The 21,082-nt window shown below is 28.8% G+C and overlaps 1 protein-coding gene across 2 annotated transcripts in view; it reads left to right on the forward strand.

The window, feature by feature from the left end:
* Positions 1-196: 196 nt before the first annotated feature.
* Positions 197-21,082, forward strand: part of LOC116770350 (putative inorganic phosphate cotransporter) — a 30,417-nt gene continuing 9,531 nt past the window's right edge. Inside the window, exon 1 of one of the 2 annotated variants that reach the window (XM_061527608.1) lies at positions 197-466. In XM_061527608.1, the coding sequence (XP_061383592.1) occupies positions 394-466 (73 nt within the window). In that variant the 5' untranslated portion in view covers positions 197-393. Of the gene's footprint in view, positions 467-16,008; positions 16,232-21,082 lie in introns of those variants that run through there. The other variant, XM_032661789.2, reaches the window with a different exon arrangement.

The raw sequence follows: 21,082 nt of genomic DNA on the forward strand, positions 1-21,082 counted from the left end.
AATCGTAATATGTATTTAAAAAAACAGATATGAGAACATGCATTGAAGAAGCCGACGTAAGGATTTCTGAATGTAATATAATAAAGAGATTGACTTTAAGTTTGTGCGTCATCTCGAGGACTCGATAAAGGCGGTCAGGATAAGATTCACTCGTCAATTTCACTGATCTCCAATATACGGCGGGCGAGTCGCGTGCCTTTAAAACAAGGTTAGCGCACAGCGACGCAACAGTCGACTAGAGCCTTCGCGACGAACGTGCGCCATGACGGAGTAACACGTACCTGATCACGCCAAATTAGATGTTAATAATACCAATAAAATATATAGGGCAGAAATAAATTGTGACAGCTGTGGCATTTATTTTTTTTTAATTAATCTCCGAATTAAGTCAAAATGGGTTTAAGACATGAGGACGACAAGCGACCAAGCAAATTGGCGATCATGGATGACATATCGGACACGCCGCGTGAGTTTTTATGTTTTTTTTTTTTAATTTTAGAATAATATTTGTATTTATATTAATTTCAAATGTACCCGCATACATTTTATACAGATAAGACGGAAAGTTGTAGGATTGGTTTAAAAAAAAACATCAAATAATAAAACCAGACGTTTTAAAATAATTTTATACTGTTATAAAAGTCATAAATATAACAGTAGTTTTTATGCCAAAACAACTTTATCGAGTCGTTTAAAGACCGTACATTATATTTTAAATAATTATGTTTTCGATTCAACTACAAATTATTACTGAATAACACATTTACCAAATATTAGAACAGTGATTTTGAATTGGAAAAGTTCTGGTTAATATAAAATTAATACACAATAGTATACAAAAGAATATTTTTTTTTGTAATATATATAGTGAAATAATTTTATTGCTATATTCAGTCCTAATTAAAAAACAATGTAACCCATATCTGATAAAATTTTATGATTCAAGAAATAAAATGTTCATAAAATGTATAAAATTTCAATGTTTTTAATTAAATTATAATACAATTTTCGTAATTACTGAGGGAAAATTTTTAATAAATGATTTGTAGTAAATTAAGTTACTTGTTTTAGCAATTCTATAGTATTATAAAACCGTTTTTTTTTACAACCTCATTACTAATAGGTACCTTTACCTCATTTTTCGTTTGAAATATCAAATATATTTAAAAAAAAAATGAAATATGAATCCGTCTTTATGGTAATTATAGAATCCACATTTACATGTACTAAATTAAAAAATATTTTAAAATGAACGAGGATGTAATTTTTTTAAGTAAAATTCATCCGTAATAATTACACAAGCACTACCAACGTGCGTGTACACACTTAATTTACGTAAATCTCATCTGATTTATGTTTCGTAAATAACAAAGGTGAACAATCGTGAACACGTAGACAGAGTAAAATGGAACTATCACGCTATTTGGAAATATAATTTCAAAATACAATAATTATGTCCACAATATATATTTTCCCGCTAGCTCTGTTACGAAACTACATTACAAGTGAGTTTTGTCTACAAAGTATCGATATTCAATTACGAAATGCGAGAGAATGATTAAATTTTTGTCAATATATGAAAAATAGTGTCAAGGTATTCGATTAACTTCCACAGACATTTATATTTCGATAAGTAAGAAGGTCGGTCTGCTTGGTGCGCTCATCCTTAAATTTAAATTAAACTATTATTTTTTTTCGGATTACTACGCGTTTTTTATAACCTACATACCTACACCTGGGTCGCAAGTCCCAGGCACTGTTGAAGCTCCTCTCCCTGCAACGCGATGGACCCGGCACCCGCACGGTGAATCCATGGAATGCTGAGAGGTTTCGTCTCATTTTAAAAACTGCTTTACCGTGATCACGGCTGCTACAAAGTAACCGAAACGTCGGGACTATGTAGTTTTTCGAAATAATAAAATACGCGTAGTATAATCGGAAAACTATTAGCTTCATTTTAATGAATACTCGCGATAGGCTTAGTTTATTGGTATTGTATAGAAAACATTACTATACCTTCAAATATGAACACAATATATTTAATATAAAATGAAAGTGTAGTCTACTTCAATATAACTCCAAATTGACAGCATATATTGGCATGTGACAAAAACAAGCGAGTTTCTAATATAAATTACTGTCGAATTATTTTAATTGAAACTATTTTAAAAACTAATATTTACGTCAAACGATTCACACAACGATATAAAGGACGCGGCAGAATGACAAAGTGATTCATACGCCGCTCTCAGAGAATAACACAGGCGCGGCGCGAAACTTGCTTGGCTTATAACAAACATACACGACTTTTAATTACGTTTGTTGATATTTCAAATTATTCCAAATAAATATAAACAATACAAATGCTATACGCTAATTAAGAATTCACATTTAAAAACATAGAACAGTTGCGGACACAATGCGATTTATGATATGATAAGCGAAGCAGTTTCTCTAATTTTGTATACGAAGGAGAAATTTGGAAGTATTTTAGAGGCCGAAGTTGTATATATGTAATGACTAAAGTGTAAATTCGAGCCAGAATTATTGTATGAATCCCATAATTGTATTAATTCGTTACTGTAAAGCGAGACAATAACACTATTTTGCAGTACCTTTTTTTATTAATGTTTCCTTAATAACCGGATGTAAATGAGGTTTTACGTGTAAATGAGATTTTACAAAGAGAAAATCTTAAAGCTGTCTTCAATAATTAACGATTTCCACTTTTCACAACTCTAACACGTGTCACCACTGACGTAACACTAAAGTGACAGATGACAGTGAATCATCAATGTGATATTACCATTTAAATAAACAAATAAAGCATTCTTTTTTAATGAAAATATCCAGTAAAGATATTAAAACAATCGTACATGGCTATCGATAGAAAGTATGTGTTTATTTAAAATTATTTTCCAATACGTTCATTTATTTGAATTGTTCGTATATTTAATGATTTACAAATGGAAACCGCAAGTAGTATGATGATTGTATTCCTTTACGGTTAGATTTTGCAATGATATAATTGACGATTGTCTTCGTCAATACTTTATTGTTACCATCTACTGTTTGTTTTATTATAATAGATTTGAAAAGCGGTTAAGGAAATCTCAAACATCGACTTGTGTATTTTTATTAATATGTGTTTATGGAGAAGTCGCTACTAACAGATAGAATACACTGCGTTTTGCATGCCAAATATAATTAAACAGAATTAAACCTAATTATAATTTTTCTTAAGGTTTTTTTTTTCAAAAACACACATAATGCATTACACATTAATACAAAATCTTAAAACATTTCAATATCACACGTCTTCTGTCTACTCCGTTCCCTTTGTCATTGTAAGTATAGAAAACGTCTTTACTTTCGACTTATAAAGGTAACACAAAGTATATATAAATTTAACGCTACCTGAAGTATCAGTTAAGATCTGACGGCTATTCATTTGATTGCATCGAACTGTACAGATCATACAACCACTGTTATCTCACTTATTGATAAGTACATTTACTTTCAAAATTACGCAATCCACGCTCTATGCTGTTACGCACGTGTATTATAGTGAGTGTAGATTTTTTTTTTAAATAAACTATAATTATATACGTATAAATATCGTTGAAATATTTCAATGTAAGGACAAATTAAGACGAAAACGTTTTTTTTTATAATTTTCATTTGATCCATACATCTCAGGTTATTAAACATCAAAAATAAAATCACATATATCATTAAATTTTCTTATAATTTTTGATACAATCAAAACGAATTAAAGAATTAAAACGCATTATAAAATCCTACAGATGTATCATATGTAGATAAATCTCTGTCGCCTGTATTGTGTTACATTGTTAGATGACAATCACGAATCGCGTAAATCTTATCGAGATCATCCAAAGATGAAGTGCTCCATCATTCTTGATGTCGCACAATCTTTAAAGGAAATCGTCGCTGACATTTATTTAATATAAATATATAAAATACAAAATAATCAAAAAAAATAAATAATAATCATGAACTATTGATACATCTATAATAAGGTTTTATATACATACTTTTTTAATAACATACTCGGTTACTTCGGCTGTATATTTCAGTCAACATCAAAAAGCCAGCCAGACTAAGCATTCAACTGTAATCATTAAAACAATAATGATTACATTCTTTGTAACAGTTCAATAGTATCTATTACATTTAATTGAACATATTTTTATATTTTCTTCATGATCTCAACGTTGATACTATTGTTTGTTGCGCCACTGGTTCTGTGAGGGAATACCACAACATTTTATTCAGATACTTATCTCACGTTGGATCTGATTTAATTACTAATAAAAATTTAAATGAATTCCCTCTGTATAAACGTCTATACTTTATATAAAGTAAGTTTGTATATAAGATGTTTTTTACTAAACATACTGTTTGGAGAAATCCAAATTTACATTTAAATTCTTTTTTTAAAATTTATATAAACACTTCGTTTGACCGGATATCTATAGTAATCGGTGTATATTTAAGGTTTAAATTAAATTCTTATGCTATTTATCTATTACAAATTTTCCTGTTTTGTTTTCGTACCGTTGTTTTGTATTTAGCTATGAGAAGGATAGTTTATATATAAGATATTTATTATTTTCGTTTACTTCAACCATTTTTATAATTTATAGTCAACGGTTTACTAAAGAAATAATTATCTCACAAACACGTTCAAACGTCCTCATTTGATATAAAACAAATATTTATTTATTTCGGAAAACCTTTAAAAGGTTTGTAACCAAGGTTGTGTAAATCGAATGGTTATTTCAATGAAATAAGAAGAAAATGTTACAGTAAAGAAAAATGTATATATAATAATAATAAGTCTAACATACAACACGTGTATCTGTGTGTTGTGTGTCGACTGAAGAGTTACGTTGAGGCAATAACTATATTAATGAAAATAGCATAGTTAATAATTAACTGGAGAGTTAAGAATTATAAATCACTAACAGACAATAGACAGTTAAGTCGTCTTAACACGTCACGGTTATTTCCGCACCTAAACAGTTCGGTCATGAGTCTTAAATGTTTTTAAACTATCATTTTTATCATTATTTCCTGTTTCCTGTATTATTTTTCACGTCTTTTTGTAAACTTTAGAAAGCAATGAAAAACTATTGTGTAAAGTCATCCGGAAGATACCTACTTATTACTTTTGGTGTTTTTGATAGTGTCAGAGATTGTATTTAAGGATAAACTAGCATTATTAAATCCTTCTTAAATAGACAAGTTTTTAGACTTGTTAATTACAGTTAGGTTATATATTTTTTATTTAATCGAACAATGTAAAGATTATGACAAAGTATATATATCTTATCCTTAGTACGTGTTTAATGTATGACAAACAGAGACAACAAAACTATCTGTTTTTAGTGTGACGTTGCCAACTCGTGCTAGAGATACAGGTAACATAAACAGGTATATATTTATAAAAGCGGAATTACGCAAGTCTTTGTCACACGAACATGTGCCCGGTATTGGCGATATGAGCAACTGCGATAAAGAGCGATAAGTTATAAAGTAGTTGCGAAACTCTGTTTCAATACAATACATGTATTATAACTGTATGGTGACATCTTAAATTAATCGGACTATATATAATTAATAATGAGTTCTATTATCATCGAATATTCCGTTTGTTTGAAGGAAAGCCTGTATTTTTTATAAGTCGCATTATCTCTGTTTAATCAACGATGTATTTTGACAGAAATAAATAGTTTCATCTATATTTCTCAGATAAATAAATATATATATATATATAATTATAAATATATATATATCTCAAATAATGTCCATATTTTTTTAATGTATCTACAATATATTACAGTAAGTAAGACTTGACCTTGTAAAGTCGCGATAAGAAATGAACATTTTATTCAGACAATTAAAAATTAATTGTGAGTAAAGCAGTAATGCCTATTAATAAGAGAAATATGAAAATGTACTGTCAAGAACAATTAATTTATTTATTTTTAGCGGAATATGTACTTATATGGCCCAATTCAACTTCAACGATCATTAGGGGACTTTTAATTCTTTATCATAGTCCACACTTGAACCTTATTGAATAAATGATTCTTTTTTTAAAATTATTCTAGAAAAATTCAAAAAAAATTATTCGTTTCTAACTATTACTTTTTATAATAATTATATAAAGGAGCAAGAGCTTGAATCGATCGGTTTAATAAAATATAAAACAGGCTAAATAAATTATCTTTATTAAATCTGTCGATGAAATGTTATCTATTAAAGATTTATTAAATAAAAATAAAATACATAATACCCTTTGAAGTAAACAAAATATATGTTTTTAAAGTCATTTCCTTTGTTGCTCTTGAAGTATGACTCAAAATGTAAATGAGCATAAATTAACACATTGACTCGACACAAACGTCACTTTCGCCGCGTATTTTATTGTTCTGACATAAAAAAAAAACAATATTTTTATATATCGCTTCTTATTTCTATTGAAATTAATATATTATTGTGTTACTATTATTTACTACGATTTATAGTTACAACTTATAATAATTATTTTGCTTTATTCTATTTTTCCTTTTTTATTAATTGGTTCAATTTAAATAATTCCGAAACATACCCAGAAGACACTTATCGTGTTGATATTTCTATCCCACTCTTTAACATTAAGTCGAGTGTAACATATTTTTTAGTTATTCCTTCAAAGAAATAACCTTTTCGCTTTATTATTACATGGTTTACAAAATGTGTGATTACGCTTACACAAAGCAAGTGTGTAAAACTTAAATACCTATGCCATCAAATATAAAACATAACCTTTGCCATAAATATTTATCAACGTCACGAACTTATGAAATAGTACAATAAATCTGTTACTATAAAATTGTTAATAAATTTGCCAAAAGTAACATAAAAAAAACATTATCCAACAAGTTGAATTAATGTATGTGAAAGTTTAATTTTTTTTTTTGCTGTGATTGTTCCGTCTGGCGCAAACCACTCAGGCGAACAGATACTGCCAAGGACACAGAAAACGGTCAAAATAAAAGAAAAAACAAAACAATTTTACCCTTTAGAAACCCAAAAAAAATATAGTTTTTATTAATATGATGTTTCTCTTATAAATATTCTATGTTTTTTGTTCTATAATGTCTGTGGCTAACGAATGTCAAATGAAAAATATTTATCATTGCAAACGTAAACATCAGATTACTAAGATTGTTGGTTTGCAGTCGTTTCTTGTTTGATTTTCATTCATGTGACTTTACTTTGTAACATTTGAATTAGTAATAGTGTGTTAGGAGAGCAAATAAAAGATTATTATGAAAAAAATATATGTTTAACCCAAAATTTCATTAATAGATAGTATTAGATAAAATCCACGAAATTTAAACTGGTGACGTTGTCAAAGTCACGTCTAACAATTTGATATAAATAAATATGAAAATACAAATTTTACGTTATTATACAAGATTTATACGTATTATGAATTTTCAAAATCATATGCAACTGATTGCATACTAAAAGGAAACGTTTAAATGAATATTAGTAAAGTCATGGAGAATTGCTCAGCGGCGAAAAAAGTAGTTATGATGTGATATTACAAAACAACCGTTAATATCAGACGTAATAATCGTACCTAAATTGCTTGAAACAATTTTGAAACTAATAATTTAGTTCATACATTAAGGTTATTTAATTCTTAATTTTGCGAAATAATAAACAAATTATACACAGCTTTGTTGATCGTTTTATGGATGGCCAAATGTATATTGTTTTTGTACAATCGCATTCCATTTTTGAAATGTTGTTAAATTTTAAACATATTCGTATTGACTTTGTTCGATGCACATTCTTTTTTAAGATGGCGTATTTTTGTTACTTTCATTACCTATTTTCGATCGAATTAAGTTAACATATTGTCTTGATTTTTATCTTATAATTTCATAATGAAACATCTGATATAAAATGAGGACATACTAAATTGGTTCTCTTGAAACTGCTCGTAAATATTTCACAAAAACCGCCAAAACCAAAAACCTGTCAGTTTTAAAAACCGGTCGTAGCCGGCTTCCAGTATACACTATCATATATAACGGACTCGTAGTTAATTAGTTTAATATAATAAATATAGTTTCTACATTCATGAGGAACATAATAATTTACTTATTAATATAGTGTAGGGATAAACTCAATGATCAAAAACATCACAATATGTAAAATTTATAAAGACGACTGACTGGATTGTAAAAAAAAACTTATTCATCTTTAATAACATTTTTCACACTATAATCCGTATTTATTTATTTATATATTCAGTCTTTTCACAAAATTTAAATACTTGTTAGTCCATATAACTAGTATGGTCATTTTAATAATATGAATAAAATTTTAGCTATTTCATTTTCTACAGATAATATAGATATATATGAAACGTCAAATAGGTAACTTTTAAATTGAAGATTATAATTCTAAAGATATGTTGTCTTGTAGAGTGTAAACATATATATATATATATAGAAAGAACATCCTTATGTGCTTGACCTAGAACAACAAAGCCCCTGTCTTGAAGGTTTTCCCCTGAACGTCGGATAGAATTTTAATTATTATTTCGTGATTCACTAAATGTTGTTCTTTATATTACCTTGTTTTATACTCTCATTGTAAAGGAACTTTTCACAGCTCTTTGTTTATTAGTAAATATATTATGTAGGGCAATAATAATCATTAGTTTATTACTAGTAATTTAAAGAGGCGACCATTATTAATAATAAGTTGTCTGTACTTCTAACACGTGTCCAAAGAGCGACAGGTAAATGTTTAAAAGAAGGTTTCACGAAAATAAAGCAAGAAGGTTAACTTACGATATTGTTTTTATGATTTCCGGACGCAAAGTAGGCGGCATTTACTATTAAGGCTGATTTAACGAAATGTTTTGATCAAAATAATAAACTGTGTGGAAAACTAAAACTCTATTTAAAAGTTTATCGAAACAAAACCTTTTTTTGTAAATAAAAACGTCACAAATATCTCATATGTATAATAAACAGCCGCTTGATTATTGTCATGTAAATGAGTTTCATCGTATTTCATTCATAAATCGTGAGTCGTACGAATATATGTTCAATAATCAGATATTTATGAAAATATATTCATTAAGTGGGTATACTTTAATAAAAACTTATAACTATCTAACAATAGTGGTAGTAGTATTAATTGTAACAATCTTTAAGTCATTTAGCACCTAAAAAGTTGATAACGCGACGTTAATCAGGTTTATTTAGACTGTAGAGAACGGTGTAAAAACTATTTGTTTGATTTAAAAACGATTATTATTTTAAATTCTTTTTTTTTATACGATACATGAAAATACAGCTAACAAAAACGTGTCAAGACATGTCTGACTGAGTAGTTAAGTTCATTCATGTTGAAATACAAGGAAAATAAGATTTCCAAGTGTTTGCATACTCGATAGTCGATAAAAAGATACGCTCCCTTGGTAGAATAATACCAACCTATCTCACTTATAAAGGTTCGTGACTATTATTATTATAAACGATTCAAGAACGCTGCCGTCAGTCAGGAAATATGTCGTGTGTTATTCAAAAAGATATTTTTTTGTCTATGGATTCTACATGGTAACCCTGTTATTATGTGATCAGTTACCTTTTTCGATTTAACGAACGAGAAAACTAAAATACTACAAATCTAAATTACTAAACATAACCTTATAAGTAATATCTGATGAGTTACTCCGAAATAAGTATCTACATAATATTTGACATTGATTTTTTTCAATGAAAATCTCAAATAATATACTTTGTGGAATTAAAAAAAAAATCTTATTTGATATAATTTTCTTAAAAACATAAAAAGAATAAAATATAAATGTAATGTGAAAACCACCAACAAATTAAATCATGTAACAATTTTTTCATATAAAGATAAAATTGTTTTTTTTTAATCGTAACTATGAATTGTCTATTATGTTATTATATGGCTGCATAGGTAAAATAAAAAATAAGCTTGCTTGAAAATAGATAATACTGAAAACCACAACAATTGTTTAATGTCAAATATTTTTATTTAACTGCACATTAGACTATAGAGGATATTTTCTATACAAGACCTTTAATTGAAAATCCTTATAACACGTGTTGGTTTAGAACTATATATATATATAATCGTAATGCAAATGTATGTTAATCAGCGTAAGGTCCAGCATTATTCAGTATTATTTGATTTATTTTGCTGACATGACTTCATCGTATTCTTTATCAACCTATTCGGTATTAATGAGATCTAAGATTTTCGCGAGTGATCCGTGACGACGGGTAGACGAGATGATCTCCCGTGATCACGCTTGCTGAAATGTAATCGAAACGTCGGGAGTATGTAGGTTTTTTGCAAAAATAAATCACGCGTCGTTTATCCGAAAAATCTTAGTTTCATTTAAATCTATTTGGTATTTATCTTTTTGGTTAATTAATACCGGTTTTTCGGTTTCCATTATGTTTATCAAGATTTATTTATAAATATTGAAATTTTAATGAAGTAAATTATCTAAAGACACAACACGCACGCGTTGGATGATTCGGTTGATTGAAAATATCTTAAATATCATTTTATAATATGTATAAATATTCAAATAATTCTTTTTCGTTGTTTATTTATACCAAAGCTATTGACAGATACGTTTTTGCAGTACATAAGAACCTACTTCGTGTCTTTTGTGATTTACAAATCTTAAAATTATGTCAGTAACATTATCTAAATTTATTTATAGCACCGATTTTTTCATAAGCTCAAGATATTTACTGCATTTCTTTTAACTTGTACAATTGTAAGTTTTTCCTTTGTGTTAAGGAATTCTTTCAAATAAATTACGGCTATCCGTTTTTTTTGGGACTGTTGTTTGTGAACAAGTTGTCTGATATTATATCATGAGACCCTCAGATCTGATCACTGATCGATGAAGGTTTTAAACAATACTACGTAGTAGTTCATTAGTTTTTCATCACAAATTGCGATCGAAGGTTGAACATAATTAGTTACGCTCGCAAACATAACTATATTTCCTATGAAAAACATTTTATTTGCTTTCTTCATAAATATGAAACATTGACGTGTTTTGTATATTACGAATTTATTCACAAAACTATTATTATATATATATTTTAATTGTTTTTAATAACCGTAACTTATTGGCAGCGTTAGTCGTTAATGGAATCGTACTTTGTTTTCATTATATTTCCTTTTTATTTAATATATAATAACTATTTATGTTATGCATTTCCTATAAAGCGTTATTCAAAGGAGTTCTTCGTTATTAGTCTACCTCTCATACTTAGTTATTTTAAGAAATTCTTAATATATGCAGATGTTTATTTGGTAGCGGTAACGATTACCTCTTTATGGGCCAATTTCAAAAGCATATAGTTTTATCCTTTGTATATAATAACATTTACATATGAATGTAAATTGTTCAACTACCGAGTTGATAACAGTTTAACCAGTTTTGATAAATCGTAAGTGTATTTTTATTGCATCTGTATTGAGGGTAACACTTAGCAATGTAGAAATTTCATTACGTATTCCTATATTTCCATACGTATATATATATATATATATATATATATATATATATATATATATATAACGCAAAAAGTAGAGAATAAAAGTAAGGTATACATTTTTTTTTGTTACAAATTCATCGCTTGTCACTATTATAAATAACTATCTTTAAAACAACGAGATATAACAAGGTTATAGGTACACAATTTGTGCCGGAACGATAAGTACGTTAAGGAAAACCATTACGACTTAAACTATATACGTTATCTATTCTACATAACACCGTCACACGTGCTGCGGATGTTAAATTTTTCAGTTGTTCGTTTAAAAAATCAATTTTGTTCACGTTAACCTAATATGACGCCAGCAATCAGTTATTTGTGAGCACTACGCTATTGAAGCGATAAGTTTCCGACGAAAGACTGTTTATATATTAGATTTTCGTTTAAACAAATTTAGACTTGATTTTTCTTAATCGAGTTCTTTATACGATTCTTCATTCAAGTCTCACAGATTTGAGTGTTGGGAATATTCCACGCGACGAATGTGCCAGTTGGAACCGTTTGGATCAATCAACAAACAAACATCCCGTGGAGGGATTTGATGGCGATGTGATTGAATATGCTATTTAATAATGAACTTTCTGTTGTCATAGAAACAGCAGGACGTTAATGTTTAATATGTCAATAGTTTAGACTTTGGTTGCCACTGGATAGGTTAGTGTTGTATATCATTTAAAACATACCGGTTTTCTGACGTTATTTTCCGTCACCGATTACTCGGAGGCTTGGAAAATAACCATAACATATTTTGACACACGCATAAACGAACTAAAGACTCCACACAAGAAATGTATGCGGACCTAAAACGGATCCTGTTTTTAATATATGTATAAATAGTGAGGTTTTTTTTTGTCTATGATAACGTTTATTATTTATCTATAATAACTAGTGTTCAAATCAGAATAATTCTCATTTATTTATATATATTTTCTTGTAATAATTTATAATTCAATGATATTATTCATAAGCTCCAAGTTCTAAGTTTCATTCCACAGAAAGCTGACATCTGACGACCGTTCTAGAAAGTTTTCCTAGATTTATCACCTCCGAGTTAATTATCACAGTTACACGCGATAAAGGAATTAAAAGAGAAATTGTATTACATTAACATTATATAAAAACAAGTATATATCCGTTGCATAGAAATCTCAAGCGTTATATCCTGGTTCCACTTGATTTTTCTATATATTTTTTATATTATTTATAGAAATTTCGTATTCGAATTGTTACTACAAAGGTACGATTTCCCCATAGATTGATTCTATGAATTTTAAGTATAAGGTGAGGTCACTTACGAAACTACATTTGAACAAATATTATGTATTATAAGTGTATCTATATTTGATGTTTCGCTGTTTTAACAACTGAAGCCAGTGAGTAAGTTGAATGCAAACTCGTTCTGGTATAAATATTGTAAAATATTTGTTTAAACGATAACAAATACATTGTAAAATTTTGAATGCTTAAGATTCGTTATTTTTTACGTAATTTTTAAAATAATTAACTATGAAAGCACAGATTAAATGCAATTCTTAGTTTGATTTGTCGTACTAATCGTTGTCACATTTATTTGGTATATTTATCACATAATAATTTTTAATCCTTAAAAATTATTGTTGTCAAAGAATTCATAATAGATTTTAACTTTGTAAATTCACATTTAAACTGGCTCCCGTACACGAGTACCTTCTACTTTAATCAGCTCCAGTACTTTAGTAATTCTAGTGCATTTAACGAGCGTTAAGTAGGTGTACTAAGTAGCTGGAAGTGTGTCAGTCAAGCCATTGTATGGTCAGATAGGATAGAGTTTCCCCTTTGTTTTAACCATAATCTGTCACATGAAAGTTAAAATTTAAACAAACAATACATGTTATTAAAATAGAACACCAAGAAAAACTATTAAATAGTGAAAATTTAATTTAAAATCAAGTTAATAAAATTATATTCTGTCTTGACGTTGGCTGAATATAATATGTTTTAATACATAAAGACAAAAATACAAATGAATAGGCAGTATGGTCTAAGATCTTAGTCTTAGAATGACGAATTGACAAAAAAAAATAAACATGACATTTGGTTTGACACATTTATTACAATATATATTGGCGGGTTGAATGATAGTAACATGTTTTGGACGAAATCAGCGTTCAAAGTGTGGGAAGGTAATAAGCGTTGACATCCGCTCCTTAATGATCAATCCTCTTATTCAATTGCACGTATTGTGATCGCCCGCGCCATGACAAAACCCGGCTCTGTAGTATCTTGTTCATGTTACATCTATACGATGTAGTCTTAGCTATTAAAATGTTGTTATTATAAAAGTATTTGTTTATTGTCTACAATTCTTCCGAAAATGCCAAAAATAATAAAATACTTATATTCTGCTTTATCTCCTTCCAAATACTTTTCTGGTTTAAAGTAATATTTTTTTTTAACCCGAAGTACCTAACAAAACGCAATTAGCAATATGTTAATTGCGGTCAAATCCGAAGTGCGTTACTAACAGTATACATGTACCTACGTATTTATATTTGCTAATTGGATAAAAATCAAAACTATAATAAAACCATATATTAAATCGGTATATTATACAACAATAACTTTATTAGAAAGCAAAATAAATTTTATTGGGTTCGCAGTATCTATTACCATACCTTTTATTATTGTTAGATACATAATATTAAGTACAAGAATTTCAAAGTGAAGGAAAGCGCCATCTTTTGGCAGGATTGAAATCTAACTCGTGGTACTAAACAAAATATTAACATATATATGTATCATAGATGGCGGTGTAGGTTTCATACTTTAACAGACAGATGTCGCTACGATTTCCATTATATTATTTAGGAGTGAGCAATAATTCGACCTTGCGTTATCAGTAATGACGCTGCCTTTGTACGTAAATAGGAGGCACGGCTATGATTAATTTCACACCAATTTGATCTACATATAATACTCTCATTCTTTATTTATTTATTTATGTTAAAATGCAGGAGATTAAATAAAAGTACGGCTTGCAATGGTTTAAAGTGCGAACGAAAAATGCAGACATTAAACCGTTAGAATTTCAGTCAAGTTTTCATTCGGTTACATGCATCGGCCATATTGAAAAAATATGAATCACGCGATTCTAGCACCTTCTGTCATAGTATTAACGCATGTTAAAAATTGATCACGATCCTTGTCAAAAAGCTTAGGCCAGTGACCGTTGGTTTTTTGCTCGATTCATTGTAATCGCACAATCAGCAATGTACGTTGAAAATAAATTAAGTTAACTTGAAATCTATACAGATATATTCCTTTAAAAATGGTTATATTAGATATAAGAGGACTTTAGTGTAAGCAATAGTAATTAAGTATTACACGGAAATAAAAAGATAGCAAATTCTCAGACAAACATCTACTCGCTGCTTAGTTAATTAATTTAGTGCGGAATTGAGGTTATCGAGGCTTCATTAAAGTTTTATTTGGAACACTGAAATGCTTGTGTCTTTACGGACAAAATTTTATTAATAATAACTAGTATTAGGGAGATAACATTATTAATTTTATGAATAATTTAAAAAATCACTTCAAATTTTCTATAGATTTAAACAACTACTTTAATCAGTTCTGGGAGTTTTTATTTTAATACCTATTAAATAAATTTATATATATATATATATAACTTGCTTAGAAGTGCAGAAATTTAGAAAAAGATATGAAAATATAAATAATTGATTTAGTTAATGGTTTTATGTGTTCTCTGCTTCTTATATGGTCAAGTAAATATAATTATACGTGAGAGGATATGTATATTGTATAGTAATGATTGTAAAACCATTAACATCATTTTCCGTACTTCTTCCTCGTGTGTATTATAAAGAACAGACTTGAGTTATCAGTACAACTCATTCTGAGCATAATTACCATTGTCAAGTGGGCTAAGCTGTTAAATCACAAGCAAACAGTGTGATGTTATTCCCTAATTATATGTCGCAAACTTGTAACAGCATTGACTATGCTGTGACGTCACCGTAGACAGTGTGAGAATTGTTTCTCCATACACCATCAAAGGTGACTAGGGTTTATGTAAGCTTTTTCCGGAGAATTTTTCCTTATAAAGGTTAAAGTTACACTAGCAGTTTATGCCGATTTCAGTATGTATACCTTATATTTCACAGCAAAACGTGGTTTGTCTTGTTCAGCATACCGAGCTTTTCAGTCCGGTTGCATCTAGGGGTAAAATTACCGATGCAAGTTTTTCAGGGTTTGTTAAAAGTATGCGTGACGTCATAGCACGCTAGCGGCGCGTGTTGCCGGCGCGGCGCCTCCCGTCCCCCTCGCTTTTATTTACGAGACGCGTGGCGGCCGCGTCCAGTATAGCTTCGGAACTCACGTGCCACTTACCACCTCGCGATGACTTACCATCTCCTCACCACCGTCACCACCGCCAGCGTGACGTAATTCGTCGTACTCCAGCGTTTTCTTCTGTGTTCTGTTCTTCGTTTACAATATGGTTTCGAATCGTGGCACCCACGTGCTGGTCTGGGAGCAGCCCGGCCTTGAGGACCAGAGGCCTAAAAGTTATAGTGGTGAGTCAGAATGACGTCACTGGAAAACACCATCAGTTATGTTAGGTTAGGTTTCAGTTAACTTAACAAATTATACGACATCTTGCCGGTATATTTAGTTATATATAGTCAGTATTAACTAGATCATCTCAAACGATATATAGAGGTATAATTATATAGGTATTACATGATAAGTAATTAGAATATGGATCAAAGAACATTACGCCGACAGACGATGACGTATGGACTGATTTCATGGAATCATTGAAATAACCTGAACGATCTGCTGAATATTGTATTACATTTAATTGAATTCATTCACTGATGAACAGGTTGTTAATATTCGTACGTTAATCGAGAATATTTAAAAAAACACGTAAAGAAAGCCGATAAAGCATTAATTAATAACCTCTAAAGTATTTAATGAATACATTATTACCGGTATTTAAAAAATCCATCAGCGGAATATGAATTACAGTGTAGAAAATTCATTAAAATTAAAACTTTCACGAGATATTATATCTTTTTTCACGTTCACATGTTTCACTAAAGATCGTCTGCGGTGACCTCGTTCGGAACACGAAAACTATGAATTCATTTTACATAACAAGAGTTTTAAATGTTAATTATAATGTATTCTATGATTTTAAATTAAACAGCCAATCTTGATATACTCATGTGATTTTTGTTACTTAAATTGTACATGTCAGCTGATTCATTATTAGGTTATAAATTATAATACATATTTCAATTGACAATAAATATTTCCATTTTAATAACACTGTAGACTATAAATGGGGATTATATTACGTACATTGGCATAATACTGGTAGGTAATACAAATTTAATTTTATTTTTAAATCATGTTGCCAGTTATAGTGAATAGTATATCTTCGAGTAATTATGACAAATTTAGTAAAATTTAAACAACTGAAAATTTCATATTTAAACAATTAGTTCGACACTAACTAAAGTGTTTTAGATTATAAAAAATATATTCTACGAATATTTATCATCTCATTAAGACAAAACAATTACTTTTTTTACACCTTGTAATATATATGTCATATTACAACATTTTTTTAGGGAAAATTAAAAGTTAGTGCGTGATTTTAAAATGTTGATATTATTTATGTCCTCTTAATATTAAATGTATGAAAAGTAGAAAGTCCTATAACAATTAATGTGGAATCTAAAATTTTGTCATAATTAAGTTATTGTGTACTACGTGCGTAGCATGTCCTAGTTTCATGGTTTCTCTGTAACCTATAAATTATAATTTGAGAAGTTCTGTTCAATCTTGAGGGTTGTCACAACTAGATTGATTTAATAAGGACATCTTATTTATTACTCATATATGAAAACCCGTTTTATAGATAATCATTTCAATAAATTGTTTGGAAAAAATATTTAAGTGCATCTAGAAAGTTATGTTTATAATCATTTATCGTATTTAATTAAAGTGTTTTTATTTATTTTTTTATTTTTATCAAAATTTAAAACCCTTAAATTTTGACAACAACGTCTTACATTCTTGAAATCATTATATATTTAGAAAAAATATAACACCATATAATCTAAAAATACTTTTAAAATATTTTATTATGATTATTGAATAAATTTCTTTACTTAATTTCTCACTCGTTCGTAACAAAATTATAAAAAAGTAAATGACATCCTCATTCTTATTTTAACCTATAGGCACAATGAGATCAATCACTGAAATCCAGAAAATATGAAAAAAAAAATCAATGTATGAGTCATGGTCGGAGATAATACCGCGTTTTGTCAATTTGTTTACTTTCCTTTAATCTGATATAGCGATAAGATATAACGGCTCAGCAAATTTCACGGCTCCTCATTAAACCCACAATGATAACTAAAAATGTTATTGTTTCTTCTTTATATTTTTCTTAAAATTTAAATAATAAAATTGTATTAAAAGAATCTGCCCATTAGCCAATTATAAGCCATATTACAACACTGGTCCAAACATGGCGAATTGGTACCTATAATGTGATACATTATATGGCAAATAAAAATAAAAAGTTGGTGATAATAAAAAGGTTTTAATCTGTTTATATCTCTAACGAATGGCGGATAGTATTACGAACATTTTTCGAAGGACACCTGATCTATTGTTGTTCATACACTGTGACCGTTTTTGTCGGTTCCAATAACGCTCAATAAGAAACGAATGGCGCGAAAATAATAAAAAAAAAATGGCGACGACGCAAAATGAGAAATTACAAAAATTTAAATAGCGTTTTAAAAGCCAAGCATTATAAAAAATAAATCATGGCTAAGGAATAAATAACTTATAAGTATATTTCTACTTCAATATTGTTTTATTATTTATGATGGAATAAAGATAAAGAAATATCGCATTCATGAAACGATGAAAGGACTGTAAAGATTTGAAGTTGACATATTTACATGAACTTGTAATGAATGAAACTTCTTTACTTCGTCTTATCATTGAGTCGAATAAAATAATTAAATACTGTACCAAAATTATTACTCCAAATACTTACGCAACTGAAGTATAACCAACGAAAAAAGATAAAAAGTGTAAATAAACTCAACGCGACAAAGTATAAAAGAGCTTTATGAATATATTCTTGGAGGAGACGTTTCTATTCCTCATTTAATAATGAATACATATAATCTTATATCTCGCCAACATTCATAGACGACGCCCAGACATTGTTACACAACAAATACGTCATAATATAAATGACAATACAGTCCACTAAACTTCCAGAGACAAAAATATAAAAAAACACAAAATCAAGCATTATAGCGAACACTCAGTGATTGCGACACTCGCTGCCATGTGATTAGATAAAGCAATTCGTATGTATTTGACAAATATATCAATTTGGGACTGTTTACTGTGTCCATCATCTGTACATTAAATATTGAGACTGAAATTAGCTGTTCAAAAATAAATTTTGCATCATACATATTATGTTTAGCGTAATACATCATATATGTAATAAGAAAAAATTCAACTCATTTACAGTGGTCATTTCACAATGATATACAAACCACACGCCACAAACGTATATTTTGATCAACAAATTATGTTAGCAAAATTTTTCGAACCTCGTATTCCCAAAAATACTAAATGCAAAACGGGCTTGTGATAAAAATAAATCAGTCGGTATGGACATTCGCTGAGCTGACGTGAGTGGACTTTGGCCTCTTGGAATTGTTAAAGAATAGAAAAAAAAACATAAATACTTCTTGCATCGCTAACCAAGAATTTTAATATTTTAATTTTAATGATACATTAATTCATATTGTTTATATGAATGATAGTTCTGCATTGTTACTTTTTCAAGCTCTGTATAATAATTTATTAGTTTTTGTCTTTGCTCCATTAGAAATCCATGATATATGTTATGCATAACTTTACTTATGACTAACTAGCTAACTCTTGAACGCAATTTCTTGAAAATTATATCTATATGTAGTTAACATAGTCATTCTTGTTTTTTCCGTAATCATGATTGACGAACATCTTGATTATTGTAACACATGAGACCTATTGTACACTTAATAACTAGGTATTTCTTATTTTCCCCTTCAAGGTAAATTAAGTAAACAATGAGAAACAACAATTTTACGCACCACGCTTCTTGATTACAAGAAATATGCGCTTATAAAATGGTTTGTGTTTTTATATGCTCTCGAATTTATTATTATATTAACAAATCAGAGGCACATTAATTTTTAAATAAGTATAAAGTAAATTTATGAATATATTAATATTGCACACAAGACAATTTGATTGTATATCTACTTGCATACCAACATTCTCTGGGCTGTTGGATATTAAGAATTAAGATGAACTTAAATAAATAATATGCGTATAAATACGTTCAAGTCTTTAAACTAAATGGTAGCGACATCTATATTCTGCGTCACATGACTACACACACGATATATGGTTTGATACCGCAGTAACTACACGAAATTTCGGTATCAATTATAGCCTACAATGTCGTTTTAGTGTCTTAAAAACTTACTGAAAAGTTTCTTCAGAATCTTTTAAGTAGTATTTGCTTGAAACAATAACAAAAAAACATTCTTAAATAAATTTAAATTAAGTAGGATTTATGCTAAATCAAAATAATAAATTTACACATACAGACAAATTAGATTGTTTCCCATTACGAAATAGGTAGGTATGTTTTCTTATGTGCCCGTGGTTTTTTGCATACTCAAGCATATTAAAAAATGTTTCTACTTCTTTGCCTGGCATCTGTCTTATAACATAATATGTTATTTAATAATTAGATAGATCGATAACTTTCTACAAGAAATATATAATTTTTAATGTGTTCAAGTGTCTTCGAAATTGTATTGAAATAAATGAGCATGTACGAAGACCGTTAAATGCAACCGAATCTAATTGAAACCTGTGCGTTTCCTGTTACCAACTGACGTCTATCGACTCTATGGTTTCGAGTAACAAAAAGGTTTTATATTTATAAGACTCTAATAAACAGAATCAACTGTCTATACTGATCTTATTTAGTTTATTCATATTTACTATTATTTTCTATATTTTTCTAATATATTCAAAATATCCTGATGTTTCTTAATGTTCGTATTATACTTGCTTTAAAGAATGAAAAGCATTCAACATTTCAAACGTTAGCATTTATAATATCAGTTTATTCTAAAATCCAAAGATAATTTGTATTTCATTTTACTCTAACGAAAATAAAGTCGCAGTGACATATGTAAATATGTACATAGATTTTGTGTTAAAACTACCGTTTGGTGTACGTCATCGCTTGCTCATTTTATTTTTGTAAATGAATCTATCTTCCTACGCAAACCAGTTGTACCTTTCACATT

The sequence above is a fragment of the Danaus plexippus genome (genome assembly GCF_018135715.1).
Source record: "Danaus plexippus chromosome 13 unlocalized genomic scaffold, MEX_DaPlex mxdp_15, whole genome shotgun sequence".
Lineage (NCBI taxonomy): Eukaryota > Metazoa > Arthropoda > Insecta > Lepidoptera > Nymphalidae > Danaus > Danaus plexippus.